The sequence below is a fragment of the Montipora capricornis genome, chromosome 8 (genome assembly GCF_036669925.1).
Source record: "Montipora capricornis isolate CH-2021 chromosome 8, ASM3666992v2, whole genome shotgun sequence".
NCBI classification, from domain to species: Eukaryota; Metazoa; Cnidaria; class Anthozoa; order Scleractinia; family Acroporidae; genus Montipora; species Montipora capricornis.
In genome coordinates, this window is record NC_090890.1 from 45,278,869 (window position 1) to 45,298,868 (window position 20,000).

Consider the following 20,000-nt stretch of genomic DNA (forward strand, 5'->3'; position numbering starts at 1 on the left):
AAATCAGGGCTGAAAAGGTTCAATGTGTCCAAAAAGGTCTACTTTACCACTTTTTGTACTTCGAATAACTCAGCCTAAATTGGTTAATACAAGCAGTCAAGTATTCAAATAATGGTTCAATTGCATTGATTTTTCTTCCCAAGCTCATCTGTTTGTGATGGGTCTAATGGTCAATAAAAAAAATTATTTTATAGCCTCTGACCTTTCTGAACATTTAAGGTAAACATTTGAGTGTATTGATTTGCAATCATTTTCTTGTTTTGCTTTGATTAAAAGTTGACGTTGTTATGTTGTATTTGTTGCACCTGAATAGAATTTAAAATAATTAATTAACTACAATATATCACAACACTCTGAATAAACATTATAAAAATACTGCTTCAAAGGCAAGAATTCTATCATGGTAACAGCTTTAACTCTCTCTGTACAAAATTAAAGATCTCTTTAAGAGAATGAATCATGGCAACATTAGTGAGTGATTTTTGGACTGAGTCCATTAGGATGAACATTTTGAGGCCAGTTCAGAAATGCGTCTAATTGGATGCACAGATGCATTGTTAAGAGGTGGGTCTAAAAACACAGGTCAGATTCCACAGGTCAAGAAAAGTGATGAACAACTAAGCCAAACGTTTCCCATAAACCTGAAACAACATTTTTGTAGAGTGATTAGGGCTGGGAGACAATTTTGGTGTTGTTTATTAATTTGTCTCTAGAGCAGTGACAGGTACCCTGACCTGTGGAATGTGACCTGTGTTTTAGACCTGCCGATCATTAAGTGTCCCCTTGTTCTTTCCTCCAACTTCAACATCACTCGTGTCTCGGAATACTCTCAGACAGTTATTGTCACAAAATGTCCCCCAAATGCTGCTCCTCCCGTGAGGGTAAAAAGCTGCATTTTCCCTAGCTAAAAATAGCGGTATCCCTTATGCTATTGTCAGAAATAGGTTGCAACGGGTTAGACTTCAGAGGACACTTGGTATTGGATGACAAAATGGGCGTGCATCTAATTAGGCTGGTTTCTGGACATTAGTGGGCCAGTTACCAAAATGGACAGAAGTATTCAATACTTTTGAGTAATACTATTTATTATCATGGATAGTGAGTTAAGCCTGTAAGGGAACAGCAGTTATTGCCTGAAGAAAGCAACTCACTGTACATAATAATGATAATAACAAATTAATACTCAATTGGTGAATAATATTGTTATTGGTTTGCTGAATCAACGGGGTGTTAAATGACTTGAAACTATTATTGCTCCATTCTCAACTTGCACAAATCCCATAATACACCTCTTTTAGATCTAGATTTTGCATAATCATTGTTTGCAATTTCTTCTGGGACATGAAGATGTCGCAAAAGAAAGCGAAAAACAATGCCTATGAAAATTGTTTGGGCAGTAAAAGGTGTATTGTGGGATTTGTGCAAGTAGAGATTGTTGTTTAATCAACCCTTAGATTTTCAGTGTAAAGTCTCCTCACAATTTCAACGAAATGTGAGTGAGAATGAAGATTACTATCAGCTTAAGAGGTGTGATCTTGATATAACACCACATTCTCATCACTACCCAACAAAGAACTCTATGGTACTGGTCAGGAGAATGAGGGTTTCAATCATGGGATTGAAAGGTTTAAGAAAATATTATCGGCTTCTTTTGGTCTTTAAATGGGCATGCCTAATAATTACGTTACATTGTAATGCTTTTGTATAACCATCAGAACAATAATTAAAGACAGATAGAATGCTCTGTTATTTCCCACTTGAAGCATTTTGTCCTTGTAACACATCTGTCAGCTCTGGTTAATTTTTCTTCAAATTAAGGCACCTTTAATCCTTTCCATCCTTAGAGTGGAACTTAAACGGTTTAACGTCGATTAACTTTGCACACACAAATCCCCAATCTTTGAAAAAAAACTCTCCTAGGTGGCCATGGTAATGCATGTAGTGTTGGAACGATAGAAAATCATTAATTATATCAACTCTAAACTGTCAATAGCTAGCTAAAACATTACCAAAGACCATTGTTATTACCATCTAAATCAAAGTAGCTGTCCATATCATTTCCCGTCTCTGCCCATGGATGCTCTTCTTCATACATCAGGGGTGGTGAAGGTGGCATGTTGAACACAGAATGTGCTGCATCTGTTAAGGTTGTCGGAGATGGTGTTCCTAGGTTTTCACGAGGTGGAAGCAATCCGATTCCTCTAATTGTTAAGTCTAAGTCAGGTTCAATTTCAAAGTTGTCATCATGATGATCTGTGCTATCGTTGGATGGTGAGGGGCTCAAGCATATTGGTGTTGTTAATCCAGATGGGTCGATTGTTGATGGCACTGAACTTTCAAATGCGATGCCATGTGCATCTGCTATCTCCCTTATGCTTTGATCAATTTCATCATTTGTAAGCACTGTCATCCAACTGAATTCTTCTTTTATTCCACCAGAAAATGGTGCAATTTCTTCCTCCAAAAACATGTCTTCTTCATCACTCTCCCTTTCCACTTTTATTTTGACTCCCCTAAATTTCTTTTTTGCATGTGGTTTAATGTCATGTTTGAGACTATCAGATGATCTTTTATTTGACACCTTTTTACATGGCTTTGAAGAACTCTTTTTGGATGGCTTTTGGGTATTAACTCCTCTTCTGCGCTTGAAAACACCATCTACAAACATGTCTGCGTATGCAGGGTCAATTTTCCAAAATCCGCCCTTTCCTGGCTCATTCTTGTTTCTGGCGACTTTCACAAAGCACTTGTTCAGTGAAAGATTGTGACGGATTGAATTCTGAAAAAAAAAAACAACAACAATAACATTATCATGTGTGCATAACCCAAAAAGTAGTAAATCATGGACCTCTTTGACCTGACTTAACTATAGATTCTCTTTTCAATGTGGTGGTGATTTTTTTTTTCAAACATAGCCAAAGATGTTTATTCCAGTTTTATTAATTATAATTTATTGTATGAGAACCAAGGTAGTAAACTAGTTGCTCAAACTAGCTGCAAGAACTCCCTTTCTACAAGAACTTGCCACTCAAATGCTAGGGCATCTGACAGGTGTACAGAGGTTGCAGTGAATCCTGGGTAGGACTCTGATTTTTCAGTTGTCCTTTCGCCCATTGCCAAACAACTAGTTTACTATCTTCCTCATGGCCACATTACACCTAAACCATCTACAGTTGGAAGAAAAGTTTTTGAGGAGGTTATTAAGGACATTGCGTACTATTGTTATTGCGCATATGTTCTGTGCATCTCAAGATACTCGGGTTTCCTATTGGTGAGCATCACCAATACAAGGATGTTTTTACGTGATGTAAAGCTATCCGGAGGAAGTAGATCTTAGTAATTACTCTTGGTATCCAAAAAGAAAATTGGGGGTAACCATGCATTTTTGAGAGATAATTAAGTTTCAATTTGAGAACAAATGCCATACATTGCTTTGTATTTCAAAGCTTTTTACAAATATTATTCATCAGTTATCTTTGAAAAATGTGTGGTTATCCCCAATTTTCTTTTTGAATTTTAAGATCTAAATTTGCTGCATAATCATAACCGGGGCAAAATACTTAAAGACATCTATCTTGGATCACATTAATTGGTGATTTATTGCTAGATCAGCAGCCACTGCCCTGTTTTTCCATTCCATGAAAGACAATTGTCTTGTAGTTTAAGCCCAGTGGTGCCACAATAAGGCTTTTTCTTCTTGCAGGTATATTATGTTTAGTAATGATTCTAAAATAATGTTTTTGTCATTATCACCCTCATATAGTTTCACATTGATTAAACTAATAATTATCATCATGGTAGTGTTCCTTCCTGTCTCAATAGTCTTGAATTTTCCTGAACACCACTAATGGATAAAGGTGCCATTATGATAATTATTTCACTCAAGGATTTTACAAAAAATTTAATTTTATTGTGTTAAATTATGCAATAGGTACAGTACAATGACCAGTGGAATTACACTACAAAGCTGACAGATAAACAGCTTTCCCTGAGGCACCTGTAGGGAGTTTTAATTTCACTCCTTCTTCCTGTACGTAAAATACAACTCTGTAGAGTCTTCTCAAATCAACCTAAGAACTAACCAAACAAAAAACCTAAAAACTATCCAAAAAGAGTGCAGGTCTTTATAGACGAAAAGACATTGATATTCTTCTTATTTGTGTCTACACAACTACATTCCATATATAATATTCTTGCACAACTGCTATTCTGACACCAGAGGGATTCCATTACAAAAGTCAGATAAATAGCTTTCCCTGGCAGCTGAAGAAATTATTAGTTAAAAATGTTTGCATGCAAAGGTTTTTTTGTGAAATTCAAGGGAAGTTGATCCTTGTTGCTATGCAAATTAATCAGAGTAAAAATAACCTGACAAATAAACACCTTGTTCACTGTCATTCCCATTGCATAGCGATATGTTTGAACACTAACAAAAAAACTTTGATTTAAGATGTTGTTGTAGAGTTAAAAATTGATTATGATTACATTGTATTTATCATTTATCATTCCCTATGTGTACCTTAAGATAATACAGAGTTTTTTGACTTGAGAACGTGAATCAAACATACTATCTTGAAATGACTTATGGCATTACAATGGGTTGTTCTATTAATAGTTGCAATGTTTTTACTTCAAACAGTTTGTGGTCAGGATTATCTGTTATCTTACTGCAGAAAAAAGGAATTTGCAGCTTTGTCGTCTAGCAGCCTTAACTCTTCCTTATTAATAAACTCAACAGAAGCCCAATGTGATTTTCTACTCTAATCTGAAAGCTTCAAATTTTTCTCTTCTTTTGATTCCCTGTAGTCTATCAGAAATTAGCTTTTGTGACTTTAGTGCTTGAATTGACTTGGTTTTGCATGAATCAAGTTACCCAGTCTGAGTTTCGTACTTGCTTCTTTAAATACAGGTATACAAAAGAGATGTTTTGGGTGAGCTAATTCCCTAGATATGTTAACACTTTCCCATTCACTTCAAAGTACACATTTTACTTCCAAAGCATGTACTTATAAGAAAACCTTTTTAGAAATATATTCTGAGAGTTTTACAGTGATTTTCTAAAAGCATACAACTTTATAGGGCATAAAATCTAAGGCTTCAGTTTGCTTTCAATCAGACCACATCTATCAGGGAACTTAGTTGAGTGACCATTAGTTTTTGAAATGCTATAGATGTTACACAAGCAAGTGTAACTTGTTTACATTTAAGTCTCAAGTTAGTCTACAGTTTTTGAGCATGAGTTTGTTTCCGCGAGGGTATAAAATGCCAGCTTGTTCTTTTGTTCAGTGTGCAAAGATCTGGAAAGTATGATTGGAAAAATTTTCTTGGAAGCAGTGCTGTAGGCATCACATTTCTTGAAAACTCTTCATGTCAAGTTGCAGGGTGTTTTTCCTTCCTTGAGGGTCCTTACAAATTTTGAAATCTCTGTCTTGTTTTGCCTGTTGGGATGTTGAAAAGGTGATAGGCTATGTCGTTTCTGTTCCATTCTTTGAAATTTGAAGCCAGGTCTTACGTATGGTTCAGTTGTCACTGCCACTTTGTTATAACCACATTTATTTGGAGATGATCTTCTACCCTTGCACGTACATTCTTCCTTTCTTCTGCAGTTGCAGGTGATGGAGTGGTGTTCATTGAGAGGATCATTTTGTTGTGGGTACAAATACTGCTTTTATGTTAGGCATGCATGAATAGCTAAGTATTATGTCTATTGATGATCTTGTTGTGCGATTGTTCTTTGGGAAAGTATTTGTCACCAAGGAGGAACATTTTCTTTCCTAGATTTATTTAATAATTTGTGAAACATTTTGTCTCTCTATATATAGTAATGGAATACTTTTTTTACAGAAGGTTTACTACAATAATAAAAACTCAGACAGAAAGCATTTATTTTGAGTCACTCCATTACATAAGCTAGGGACATAAAATATTGAGAAAATTAGTACTTTGAGCAAGAAATGTTTGACTGTTTTCCAAAGTAGAAAACTGATATTCCCGTTAATGACAGGGGCACGTGTGGGATTTTGTTTAAGGCTTGCAAAAAAACAATATGATTTTAAGAGCTTATTATTTATCGAGCATGTATCTAATTTAAGAAAATCTGAAAAATTATTACAGCAATGAGGGAGGAGAAAAAGAAATCCTATTTTGAGACATAATTTCCGTTTTTGTTTCCTTCTGAGTTTTTTCAAGATAGTACCTGATGATACATTTAAAAACACAGAAGGGGTCATTTATTTCATGCAGGGATTACGTAAGTTTTCCCTTGTTCTCCTTTTGCAAGCAGTATATATTCTAGTGACCTGAAGGGACAATTTATAAATAGATGAAAACATAAAAAATTTGCATCAAAGAATCATTAGGAAAAACTGTAAAACTTAAGGCTGTCGGAAAATGACAAGGTAGATGTGGAATGATAAGTTGTCGTTTCGGTTTTCATTTGAGCACCATTGTTCAGAGCACAATGGGTTTCAGTAAGTTCACTAATGTGACTTTCTTTAATATTCACAGAACGAAGCGGAAACAAAAGTCCGCCCCCGATTCTGTAAAACTTTATTTGAATAAGAAAAGGAAAAGTGATGTGATGACAAGTATTTTTCTTTTCTCTTGGAAGCTTTACTGAAATTCAAATTTAATATGGCCATTAACAACTTTGAAGCCATTATAAATTTTGATCTCAAAAATGGAGACTTCAAGAGACGTTTTTATTTTACTAGACAGGAAAGCCGCAATAAAAAATAAGTAATGCGAGTATTGTTGTCTAATCCATTTTCATTGCAAACTCTTAAAGGAAATCGGCTGCGACAAGAGTAAATAAAATAAATTCTTGCGTTTGTATACCAAGCCATAATTTTAATAATTTTTTGGCACACAAATTTTGGGACCCTTGGAATACAATATAGAACGTTTGAAAAACGCGAGTTTTCCAAGATCTTTAAAATCTCAAAGAAACTAGCCAAACTAACAACTAGAATTGAGGACAGTTATCGACATGGCAACGTTAACGAAACATCTTTATCGCTGATGGTGTGAACTAATAATAGCATCTGTCTAATAAACATTTTACTACCAAGAATATGTCTAACTCGCTAAATAAACAGCGAACAAGAAGGAAAAATACGTTTTCGCTCCCGGGTTATCATTGTTTGGAAACAGGAAAAAAGAAATCACGTTACTGCATACCTGCCACGTAGGATCCGCAAGTCTGTAATACATGAAATTCTCTTTGATCCACTTGTAAATGGCACTTAAAGTTATCTTGGTCTTGTTAGTTTCTCTCATGGCCATGCAAATTAATGTGGCATAGGAATAAGGAGGTTTTTGGCTTGCATCGGTTTTGTAATCAATGTTTGGTTCTTTACGGATGATTTCTTGCTTGCATCCATCGCTGATGTCGCTGCGGTCGTCCGAATCACATGAATTGGCCGAAGGGCTGGGTGATGGAACCAAACTTGCCGTCGGTGTGAGGTCCTGTACACTAATACTGTGCAGCCATTGAAGATTGGTTAAACTATCATCGAGCGACGATTTGTCGTCTTCTTCATCCGTAGGGTTTTTAGCTTTCCAATTTGCTGCAAATCTCTCAGCGTATGATTGAACTGCGACCGGCATTTTTTTGTTCATAATATAGACGGAGAACGTGTGTCCTCTAGTACTTGCCAAATATACAGAATGCTGGTTGCGGACTTTTAAAGATTGCGCCACCTGTAGATGAAGTCTAAACTGCTCTTGTCGACGTCTACAATTCCTTTCTTTCCTGCACGTCTTTCTTGCCGTCAAGCTTTGAATGTTCCAGTTGATTTCACACAGTAATCTATTGCGTCCTCTCTCCGGCACGTACTTAGTCGAGTGACTCAGTGTCTGTTTTAATGCAATTTCGAATGCAAAGTACCCCTTGATGTTCCAATCAAGCGATCAACTCGCACGCAATTTTACAACCTTTCGATTGTCTACAAACCCACGAAAACTGCAAAGATTTAGGCATTGCCAAAGGATGAAGTCCTGATCTCGCCGGATAAAATAATTGTTGTGAATTTGTCTGGACTGAAGTAGACAGAGTTCTTTTGCAAAGAAGCGCTTAGATCAAGTCTAGACTCCTACTCGAAAGCCATGCTTATTAAGATTGTGCGGCTTGTTTTAGCTGGTTGACGTCCTCAGGCGACGAAATTGTACCCCTCTCGTGTCCTTTCCCGTTGCGAGTGAGTGCAGGTTACGATCGTAGTAAGTTAGCGAGAATAAATGTAATGAATGAGCATTGTGGACGAGTTTTTGTTCTCGTCCAACTGAATTAATCAAAGTAACAAAGCGATATAAACAACTTTTTGCAATGTCATTGGTGAACTCGTTGCTATGAATTAATTTACATTATCCTTCGACGCCGAATGCGATATTTTGATTGGCTGTTATGTTGCTATGACCCCGGGTTGTTTATGTCCTTCAGCGCATGCGCGAAACTGAGCTCAACTGTGTTGTGTCACGTGCTCGCCCATAGCAACGAGAATTTTTCTTTTATAGTAAGTCAAGGAGTTTCAACTTTGACGGAATATTCGGATGTTTTCTGTATAATAAATTCTGAATTCTGAAGCTCACGCTTTGAAAACAAGAACGTGCTTAACCGAAAACCCGCATAATAAAATTTGACGTAATTTAACCGCAAAGGTGAAAGCGCTTTCCGCTTTAGCGATTCTTCGGATTTCGTAATTTGTTACGGAATGTACAAATACCACCGAATCGGTTTCACTTGAACAGTTTTGTAGGCTCTCCAGATAAACGTTAAGAGATATTTGGTATGATATCAGGCAACAAATGCATCCTTGAACGCTACTTCAATATATATGTTGTGAAGAAGCGATATGTAGGCAGTGACCTGAAATGCGAGTAACATCCGGTTTTGTTATTCTCAAGCTTATAGTATGTAATCATTGAAAAAAGGAGTCAGCTAGGCAGATGATTGCGCCTTTTTGTGTGTTTATTCAACAACAATATCAAACGAAGTCTTAAGACTTTCGGCTGGAACTTTTCAATTTCGTATAAAGAACGAGAACGGACGATATCTGAACGGGCGGATGATGCTACTCGAACCACTTGCAAAATTTCTCTTTGTATTTAATGTACCACGGTTCCTTTTGAGCACTTTTTCATGATGACGATAGGTTTTCTTATGTCTTCAGACCTACTTATTTATAATTTATTAATGCTCTCTCTTCTGGATTCGTGTAAAGTTCACTTCCCATGCATAAATTAATTTCGGGAAGCACTCCATGAGATACCTCGGGCCAGAACTTTGAAGCCATCTACCAGCTGAAGAAGGAAATTGTCAATCGCTAAAGACTTTTATCACAAAAATCCGCAAGCGCGACTTGAGTAAATTCTTAAAGAACGAGCGTTGTAATTGCTGCCTTTTCGATTTTTAACTGTTCTTGCACATGCACAGTTCTACTTTTATTATGTAAAATATCTTTTAAATATTTTACATGAATTTTATTTATTTTATTTTTTGTGTCCCCTATCAGTAGAAGGATTTATTCCTTCGGTTTGTTTTATATCCTGACACAGAAAGAAAGTTTACTTACTTAATGATAATAAGAGTAACACCCAATGTGTTTTGAAAGTTAAACACGGAAGGGTAAAAGTAAAGTCGCACACGAGCCGCTGAGACTCACCGCAGTTCCAACGGGGCTTATCCCGGTTTCAAATTGCATGAAGCGATAGAGAGTATTGCGACTTTCCCCCTGGGCGGGACACACTGAGTTAAAAATGCTTTATCTCAACATTGGAAAGAGAATATTGTGAATTAAACAGCATTTAAACAAGGAAGAATATTTCCGTGAAGTTTGCCTGTTGCACGTCTGTTTTTCCAGAGAACATTTGCAACTTGCAGAAATCAACTAAAAATAGTTTTAATTACTTTTGTTTGGTTAACTGGATAAGTGCACCAGTGCCAGAAAGATGGCAGGTGTCTTGGTTAGCATGTGATGTGATCTAGTATGTCAGAAGTTGTTTTTATTAAACGTAAAATAGGAATCGCGGAGGAGTTTCTTTTTGGAGCCATTGTGACTGTACTAATCATTAAAGAAAGCAACCTTTTCTGTCATAATCCGTTCCTTTCTCGACAACGACAACGATAAAAAATATCAATGCAATCCGAATAAGAGCTGCCCAGCGGGTAATATTAATTTGCAGTCTTATTTGGTCTGATTGTCAAGGACATAGCGTTTATTTGTGAACAGGCTGCAGCTGACATTCTTTGTTAGGACTGAATTACCTTCAACAAACTAAAGCTCAAGTTTGTTCAGGGTTGTTGTTATTTTTGGTGACGACAGAAAGTGTTTACGCGGACGTGTTTGCCAATGCTGATATGTAAAACGGTTTTTCTGTTTTCGAACTTCGCCAGGTGATGTGGTTAAACTCTCTAGTCGTTCTGGCACCAGAATTTGCATTATATCGCGTGACATAATGCTATTTCAATGCGACCTCTAGAAATGGCATGGAACATCATGATCGTCAACTGTCTCTTGTTAGGAGGGGAAAAGGAAGGGAGCCTGGTTCAGAGAGAGGGAGAGAGGATGAGATAGTGGGAGAGAGGGGTGGGGGAAGAAGGTAAATCCGAGACACAGGCCAAACTCCTAAGAAGCTGATTTGTGCCCCCCTTCCCCCCCACAGGTCCACTCCTCGGGAATTCAATTTTTTTTATATTTGTTGCTGAACCAGGAAAAGTGATCCCGGCGAACACGTGTAGTATTTATGCAAGAAAACGTAAGGCTAGTTGCACCATTGTGGGTCGCTTCCTTCCTGTGTGGTTTTGTTTTTTTTTTTTTTTTTCAGATTCGACGCGAATTGAGCCATTATCAGTTCCTCGGTTGTCAAGGGTTATAATAAAATACCAAGGCTGAACACTGAATTCTCACGAGCCCACTAAATGGATTCAAATATTCCTGGCTAAAATGTCAGTTCCCACTGTTACAGTTCCACCGTAGAATTCAAGGCAAAGGTTATTCTTTCATTTCAATCCGCTAGCCGCGCAATCGAAGCCCTGCCAGCGACGTCAGGCGGCTGTTAGGGTCCAAACGAAATGATGAAACGAACATTATACAGTCGAACTCAATTCACTGTTTTCAAAGAGCTCTGGGCGCCGCCCTAATGAATGAGTGAAATGATTTTATTTATTTAATATTCATGTACTCTCTTTTTCATAATGATTATTTACTTATTTATTTAGATTTATTTATTTATTTTATCTTATTTATATGTCATTTGCGAAATGTCCTTATTCAGGGTCTTGCAAGTTGCGAATGTAGATGTAGATGTTTGTTTGAGAATCATACTTTAAGTAAACGTCCCCTAATTTTTTCGAGAAAAAAGGACGAATACGCAACGTAAATATTTTCATCAGATCCATCACGATTGGTAGAAATGTCGGACGAGGCAAAAAAGCCCCCAAGAAATTTCGACAGGATGTTCCCCTAGAACATCCGAACAGAAATTGTTTACGGCAGCTTCAAACTCACTTAACGAGCTCTTAAACATTGTGGAAACCATCTTAGGTAATTTTGACAAATTTTAAGACATCCTTTCGTTGGGATGTTCGTGGCACTTTAACAACCTGCAGTAGTTTCACTGAGTACAAGACAATAGTAGTAGTTCTCTGAATTATGCCTCATTTACACTAGCAAGTTTTCCTTGGCAAGTTTTCCTTGGCTGTGTAAATGGAAAAATATGACAAGTTTTTCCTTGACAGGGTTCCTTGTTCAAAAATTAGCATGCTAGTTTTTGAACAAGGACACTGACTTGTCAAAGAAAAACTTGTCAAGGACAAAATTTGCCAATGTAAATTACTTGTCAAGTGCACTTGTCAAGGGAACTTGTCATATTTTTCATTTACACTACCAAGGAAAACGTTTCAAGGAAAAACTCGTCAAGCAGAACTTGCTAGTGTGTACAGTCGGCAATGACAAGTGGACTTGTCAAGCAGAACTTGCTAGTGTAAATGAGGCTTTATGCAATACTGGGGTCAATACTAACAATACATTTGTGTTGCTATTGGAATGAATACACTACAATTACCTTTCTGGTTTCAAGTGTTTCCCGAATTTTGAAATGATAATCACTTCCTGTGTAACTCTGAGAAGCAGGAACTCATCAAGGACAACCTCTATCTCCTTGAGTCAACCCTTTCGGGAGTAAATTTAATTTTAGGAACAGGTTTTTCCCGCCAAAAGTATCATATTTCCCTTAAGGTTGAGATGGCCCTATTTTGATTGGCTTTTAAAACAGCGGGCGCGCTGAATCCCCTTAGGGAGGCATTCTAAAACATAAATAAATATACCCGGGAAAGGGTTGACTTCAAGGCCTTGCATGAGGGCTTGATGAGCTCCTGTTAGAGTAATAATATCATGATAGAGTTGAAACAAAACAAGATGCCTATAAGTGCGTTTCCGTGGGATGCATAAGGGCGAACGTTTACCAGAAGATGAGTCTGTAATTTTAACTAGCAGGAATTTGTTTTAATGCTACTAAATTTGAAAATGGAAACAATCAGGCTGAGCGCAACAATATGATCAGAATTTACTTTCCTTTTCGAGGAATCACGGTCAGGATGAAAAGGTGAGATTTCTTTGGAATACTGACTGGAGATTGGTCGCTTTATTCATTTGCTTTGGTTTAATTTGTGTATAAACCAAATTAGAATAATGTACTTTTTTTACTCGACTCCTCTTCGGTGCTTGGCTGATTAAGACTTTTTTCTAATATTGTTTTTTTGAACCCTGTTCTGGGAGGAAGGGCAATGGAATCCCCAAACAGTGCCGCTGCTGAGCGGGTGTTGACTCACAAAGCATGTGAGCGTTTTAGGCCTGATTGCCACCTCCATTTTTTTTTTCCTTCACGATTTCTTTTGTTGTCATTTACATAACCGATTTGGGAGCGTGAGGGGATGAAAAACCCTGGGAACGAGAGTCTGCAGCGCAAAATCCTAGTAACGAAGACATAACTCCTTTTTTTTCACTTGATATCTTTTCACGTTTTTAAATCCTATATCGGGAGGAGTGGCGCTGGAATCAACAAACAGTGCTTTTTATTTATTTTAAGGAAGCGTTCACGACAACTTGTTGTGGGGAGGACTGAGGAGGAATTGGGGGGTCCACCAAATAATGAAAACAAGAATTCTCATTAACCAATGTAAACACGGTTTAACAAGAGTGTAAAATGGAGTTGACAGGCCTACATGACTCCCTTGTAAGTGGTCTGGTTTCCTTTTCCTTTCTCGTAGTTTTGCTCTCTCGAGTACATCTCTTTTAGACGCTTCCAGTAAGATTCATTTAGCAATGGTTTTTGTTGTATGAGACTTTTAATAGATTTGGACCTTCATACTACTTTGTGATATTTTTTCTTCCAAGAAAATAGTTCGTCTTGATGATATATTTTTAGTTTCTTATTAGTGTCGATTTTCTATGGAGCAGGGAACAAAAAATATTTCGGGCCCAGGTCAAGGCCACTTGCTTCTACCAACGACAAGCCAATCGCTTAAGACTAGAATTAAATTAATGCAAAAGCGTGAGGCCAAAAGGTCACATTCACATTACTGCAGAGAGACTGCAGTAATTTCTCATCAGTCCCCCTCAACAAGTTCTTGTGAACGCTCCCTAATAGCGGGTGTTGACTCACAATGGCCGATTGAACACACTGGTTCGAAATGCTTGGCACAATGGCCGATTGAACACACTGGTTCGATTTATAAAATCTTTGGGACAATGGCCAATTGAACACACTGGCTCGATTCACAAAATGGTTTGGAACGACTGAACAAACTGGTTCGCAGTTCGATTGGTGTATTCGTTATGCAATTGTTCACAGTGGAACACCCAAGAACGAAGCAAGATCTAGAAATAACCTTTAAAGCTTGCCATTCTCAAAGAAAAATCAGCTGTCCACTTTATTAAAAACTTTCAGATCTGTGTCAAACATCGCGGTTGCAAAGTATTTCAAATACAACATATGTACTGAACTGCGCGATCGTGGCCCAGTAGTCAAGAACGCGCTCAGAATGCTAGACTTGGGAAAGGAGTGGTGGCTCTTATCACCAAACGGGAGTTTGGAAACAAAAGTTTGGTTTTATCAACGGAGTTGATAATGTAAATTGGCCACCGTACAGAGATTCTAAAAGCTGACGTTTCGAGCGTTAGCCCTTCGTCAGAGCGTTAGCCCTTCGCCATTCGCTCTGACGAAGGGCTAACGCTCGAAACGTCAGCTTTTAGAATCTCTGTACGGTGGCCAATTTACATTATCAACTCCGTTGATAAAACCAAACTTTTGTATACTACTTCCCCACCGACGCAGCACCACAGTTTCTTTAGAAACTACCCCTTCATTCGAGAGTTTGGAAACACTGAAGGGAATGAAAATGCTGAAGTTCGCGCCCTGCAACTTTCGTCCACCTCTGTTCCATCAAATTAATGCCACATCCGCTCCGTGAATGAGCCAAAAAAAACAAGGCCGGGGAGTTTTGTTTCTTTGCGCCAAGTCTGCACTCCAAAAAGGTGGGTACCATCTTCGAAATCAGGCAAAATGTTATAAATGCAATGCAAAAACCAGTTTCGTAACAACACTGCTGTGATGGCGCGTAACATCTTTTGCCAGAGGGTTTGAGTTCACAACAGAGGGTTTGGTCTGGTAAAAGTCTTTTCATGTCGCTTTCCACGGGATCGGAATTTCTTTAAAAAGTGCAATTTGTTTCTACGATAAAAGGAAACAAAAAGAAAAAAAAAACAAGAACAAAAAGTCAACAACAAGGGATCTCATGTGCGGTCACCCATCCAAGTATCAACCCCAGCTAATAGGGCTTAACTTTAGTGAGAAGCACAAGCACGTGGCTAATTGCCTTATTGAAGACGGAGATACGCGACTGGTTTTTACGCCGTTGGGCTGCCTGTTACACAGGCATCATTTAATTACACCCTATATTCCTGTTCTGGGAACCACCTTTTAGCTTAGTCAAATAAAGGTAGCGCCATTCGAAATTTTGGCTCGAGATAATATCTTCCTTCACCGTTCAATAAGACATTCCCTTACTCCAATGTAGGTAGACCTTTCATCTTAGGTAACTCGTTTTTGCATGTCCGTTATTCCCAAGTTCAACTAGCATGTAAAAAACTTACGGATTTTCCTTTCCAGTCATTTTTGAAATACTTATGTCAGTCTTCTTTTTAAAATATAGCCGTGTAATGTTTTGTAGTAGCTTTAGTTTATATTGATATTTTTGACATTTTGCTTATCACAAAGCAAGGTGCACCCAGCACTCACTGACTCACTGACACGGCGACTACCTAACGCATGCGCACATACATATCAACCAAACAATGTGCGACCTTGTTACGCAACCCATGTGACACAGTGTGGTTTCATGCTCCAGGCACGGCTAAAGGAAAAAATCCCAGTTAGATGTTGTTGCCGCTCGAATCATCTTTTCAATCAAACCGTGCTCGATCGCACGTCTAATCGACTTTCTTTGTCTCGTTCAGAAGGTGTATGACCCCACTGGGCCTACGTGACACAGTGTGTTGCATGACTAATGGCACGTGTTTCATACTCAACTGCCTTACGGCAACAAAAGATGTGTTTTGCTTCTGATCTTCTCTTTAGTTTCTCCTTATGATGCTGATCGCGTCGAGTGATCTCAAAGAGGGTCTGAAGCCGGACTGATCTCATTCTGGAGTTTGATAGTAAACGACCTGAAAGAGTACTAACGTCTTTTATTAATGACAATTTGTTGTTTACACAAGCTTAATCTGGTGTCAGACGCATGTTTTCTATTGGAGGCCACAAAGAAAGCCTTTGACACTTTGGACCATATTTAGGAAAGCTTAGGCTTTATGGGTTCAGCTCCAAATCTATTAACTGGTTTAATTCCTATCTATATGTCCAAAAGGCAAGTACCTTTTTATGGACGGGGTGCAATCACTGGGCTCTATTCTGGGAACTTTTGTTATTTTCGATTTAATGATCTCCCATAATGTAATTTGTTTTCAAGATCCAGGATGCATGCAGGTGATTCTACACTTGTCTCGTTTCAAGAGGACCCATGTATCTCTACAAAAATCCTTTGAATCGTGACGGGCACCAAAAAAAACATTAAATATATATATAAGCACAACGCTATCGTTTTCTATTCAGTCTGCTGGGTATAAAGTAATGAATATTGAAAGTGTATTGCATAATGAGCAATCTCAAAATTTCAACCCGATATATCCGCGATTATCTCTGAAAATTTGAAATTTTACAAAGAATGTACGGGCGTGTGAGCACCTTTGCCACCCAAGAATTTATCAACCGGTCAGAGTTAGATGGGTAATAACTTACTCGTTATCAAAGCTAAAAGGCTTAAAATTGGAGATTTAACTAAGGGTTCTTTTACCTTTTGAAGTCATTTTGTAAATAGCGTGATTGACGCCTTTTATGAGCAAACTCGTATGTTAATGAAACCAAATGAAAACAAATGAAAACAGTGATGTCAGCAAAGAGTCCCCTTTATCCAGAGAAAGAACTGAGTTTGCTGACGGAAGGAAGGATGGCTACAGAGGATCTGTTCGATGGAAGAAAGAAACCCTTACGGATTAGGCAGGAGCCGAGGTCACCCAACGAGCAAATTAAACCAAAAGCCTTTGAGAGACATTTGTAGGCTCCTTGTAATGTATAAAAATTGTCTAAACGGGTGTTTTTATTACCTAGAAGAATTTGATGATCTGTTCGGAAATCTTAGCTGAAAATTGAAGTGTCCAAAAATTTTAGGGAATGCCATCTTCATTTAAGAAATTGCTTCCAAGTGGCCTTCTAAGAACTTCGCAGCGAACCATTTGCTCATGCGAAAGCGCCAGGTGACCTTAATTTTTAATTGCCGAAAAATGCAAAAATATCCTTTCCGAAAACGTAAGGGACTACTTTCCCTGGTTGCGAATCTATCAGTAGGTGATGTTTTAATAAAGAATTCTATAGCTGTTTAATATCAGTTTAATAACGTAGAACCGAAATTCGTAGAACAGTTTGACTCTCCCGAACACATTTGTCACAGAAGATTATCATTGGGTGCCCCTGAGGAGCCCAATTTAACAATTTTAAAATCTCAGTAAATACGAACAGTTTCACTCATTGGAAATTAATTTCTTTACCTTCTTTCTTTACCGTGGTAGGCGCCCCTGAGGCCCTGACCGTGGGTAGTTTGGGAACTTGCTGTATTCCAGCCTGTTTTACGCGACTTTTAGGAGGACCATGTAATACAAGATGATTTCGTTTTTGGAAAAACGAGTATAAAATTTGCATCGGTATATATTTATATATTGGTCTCATAAAAATTACTTGACTTGGGCCATTTATTTAAGTTTCAATAAGAATAAAACATAAACAGCAGTTACAAACATTTGCTTGAACTGCATAACTTTATATAAACTTGGCGTATCGTACGTTAAAACATACATCACAAGTAATTATTATTCATTTACAGATAAATTTAAATTCAAAAATACAATTGAACGGACAGGGAACTAACGAAATTGATTGACATAAAACGACAAGAAATATGCTCATAATAGAGATAAAGTTTCTCACTGCCAACGTTTTCATTTAAAGCAAATGTTTGTAACCGCAGTTTGTGTTTTAAGGTAAGGTAAGGTAAGGTAACTTTATTTTAAGTCGCAAACGTAGGGAGAGGTTGCCAAATCTCCAGAGCCAATGGCTCATGTTAAAAACGCACGACTATTTACAATACCATAACTAATTACTATTTACATATAAAAAATAAAAATTCTAGAAGAATCCAGAACTGTATTAAGAGCTAATTTAAAAAGAAACTAGTGCAAATGTTAAGATAAGAGAATAGTTTTATTCATATTTATATACATATTTGAGGGGAACATTTCCAAAGTCATGACTTGCTTGCTCCTTTTTTCTCTGAGATCGATAAGTTTCAATTTTTGTACATACATAGTTCAGTGGGGTCTTCGTTGGGAAGGGATTGGGGAGCTTAAACACGCGCGTTTTTGAGACGCGGTCGGCAACCGGAAGAGAAATTTTCGCGTGCCAGGACAGTGGTGTCTCCCAGATTTTTATACTAATCATCTCTAATGGGGAAAAGATCTTAGCAATTTAAATCTGTTAAATGCCGTCCGCGTCTCAAAAACGTGCGTGCTTAAGCTCTCTAATTACCACTATACCGAGAACCGCAATAGTTCGTCTTTCGTCGTCTGACAGACTGGAAACACCGGAAGTTAAGATTGTGTCTGTCCCGTCTGTCCCAGTTCCCGCTTTCAAAGGTAACAAAATTGCGTCGAGAAACTTAGGGTGCTTTCCTTTTGTCAGAACTGGTCGGCCAGACCCGTCACTTCAGTTGCACTAATTAAATGCAACAATGTGAAGAAACAGTTGCATGATTGCATGATTGCATTCTTCCGGAGGAGCTAGGAGTGTATATCATCCTCGAAGTATAATTTTGAAGGCATTGTAGCGTTAGTCTTTCCAAATGCCTGGTCTGACCCTTCAGTTCTGTCAAATATGCAAATGAAAAGCGCCCTTAGATAGGCCAGAAACCGCTCAAAATGCTAGAGATCGGAGCCTGAAGCAAACCATCGTACATTTTAAGGGCCTATTTCGTTTGTAAACAATAAGACTGATTGATTGATGGACGTGGTTATGATAACATCGCGCGGGCACGCAACGGGCGCACACAAGTTGACCACAGGACCTTGGTTGCCGCACGCTCGGACAACACAAAGTGGGTCTCAGTCTCCAATATCATTTCACGTTCACGATGGCGGCTCTATCTGAGAAGTTTCGCTTGGCGTGGCGATTACAAGGACTATTTCAAGGAGAAGGATTTGTGATAAAAGCCCTTCAACATTTTAAATCACCTCCAAATTCTTCAAGGCACGTTCATAGAAAGGTATGCTTGCAAAAGATATTTAGAGAAACGTACACTTTTGAATGACTAATACATAAAGCTTATATATATATAGCTATATATGCTTATATGTGGAATAATAAGTTAATGGTTTTCTTCGTTAACTAGTGCGAAATATATTTTGTGCACGTGGCATCTTGATTAATAATGATTAATATGTTGAATGTGAAACAAACTAGCCACTGGATTAATTCTTGGTTTGCCACGAAGAACTTGTTGGTATAGTGAGTTATATATAAGTCGTAAGTAAGTTTCAACTTCCCTTACGGTCAGCTTTCTTAAATAAGTTCTGACGTGGCTTTCTATATTTGCGCAATAGAGAAAGCACCCCAAGATGTAACTTACTCCTCATGAATGTAAGCCCAGCTGTACTTGTATGCTGGCAATGAAAATTCAAAATTAGATCGAGAAGTGGGTCCACATGGTTGCCGTTGATGGTTGAAAACATTCTTGTGTTCGATATTTCAGATATTTTTTTCAACCTTCGACAGGCCGTCCCCATTCTCAGTTTGTGAGTGATGAATCAACACACGGCAATTGATTTTGTTTAATTTTAAAGTGCCTATGAAGAAAAAAAAATTATTTTGCTCATTTAAAGACCTTTCAAAATGATTAAGAATGGTGTTTTTTATTTTGGAATACGTACCATCTTTCGCCCTAGAGATATTCAAGTTTTTCTTATAATAAAAAATTGATGACGTCACAAACATTGCAAATCACTGAAATCAATCTCAAAATTGAGAATATAGATCTCCGAAAACATTGGATGGGTGTTTTCAATTGAGTGTCGAAAGTAATTAGCAAATTGCTTTGGTTTTTGCATTACTTTACTCAGTGATTGGTTCAAAGTTCTTGCGCCACTTTTTCGACCAATCACAAGTGAAACCAAAACCAATCGTGGCTTACGCTTGCACTTTTTCCCGTGCTTTGTGTCGGCTACGTTTACTGGCTACCTTTACTGTTGGTTTACTGGATTGTCTCTGTCTTTTTTGATTGGCCGAAGTAATTATTTTGGTTTTGGTTTTACGACACTCAATTGAAACGGTTACACAAACATTGT

General features: G+C 37.9%; 2 protein-coding genes and 1 long non-coding RNA gene across 3 annotated transcripts in view; 1 reads left to right on the top strand and 2 right to left on the bottom strand.

The window, feature by feature from the left end:
• Window positions 1-1,439: 1,439 nt before the first annotated feature.
• Window positions 1,440-8,294, bottom strand: LOC138060585 (forkhead box protein J1-B-like). The gene is made up of 2 exons (XM_068906427.1): window positions 7,180-8,294; window positions 1,440-2,779 (listed from the first exon to the last, which is right to left on the bottom strand). Exons 1-2 carry the CDS (start codon window positions 7,618-7,620, stop codon window positions 2,006-2,008), a joined length of 1,215 nt encoding a protein of 404 aa, XP_068762528.1. The 5' UTR covers window positions 7,621-8,294; the 3' UTR covers window positions 1,440-2,005.
• A 5,950-nt stretch (window positions 8,295-14,244) lies between these two features.
• On the bottom strand, window positions 14,245-17,277 carry LOC138060584 (uncharacterized). Its single transcript, XR_011134386.1, has 3 exons — window positions 17,157-17,277; window positions 15,594-15,722; window positions 14,245-14,727 (listed from the first exon to the last, which is right to left on the bottom strand). It is a non-coding gene; the product is annotated as an uncharacterized lncRNA (long non-coding RNA).
• A 1,445-nt stretch (window positions 17,278-18,722) lies between these two features.
• LOC138060656 (regulator of microtubule dynamics protein 1-like) overlaps window positions 18,723-20,000 on the top strand; it is a 7,850-nt gene continuing 6,572 nt past the window's right edge. The window contains exon 1 of the mRNA XM_068906490.1: window positions 18,723-18,922. Within this exon, the coding sequence (XP_068762591.1) occupies window positions 18,791-18,922 (132 nt within the window). The 5' untranslated portion in view covers window positions 18,723-18,790. The remainder of the gene's footprint in view (window positions 18,923-20,000) is intronic.

Coding starts and splice junctions, on each gene's coding strand:
- LOC138060585 (XM_068906427.1), bottom strand. CDS start 7,620: ATGAACAAAAAAATGCCGGTCGCAGTTCAATCATACGCTGAGAGATTT. Junction 2,780..7,179: donor TTGCGGATCCTACGTGGCAG/GTATGCAGTAAC, acceptor TTTTTTTTTCAG/AATTCAATCCGTCACAATCT.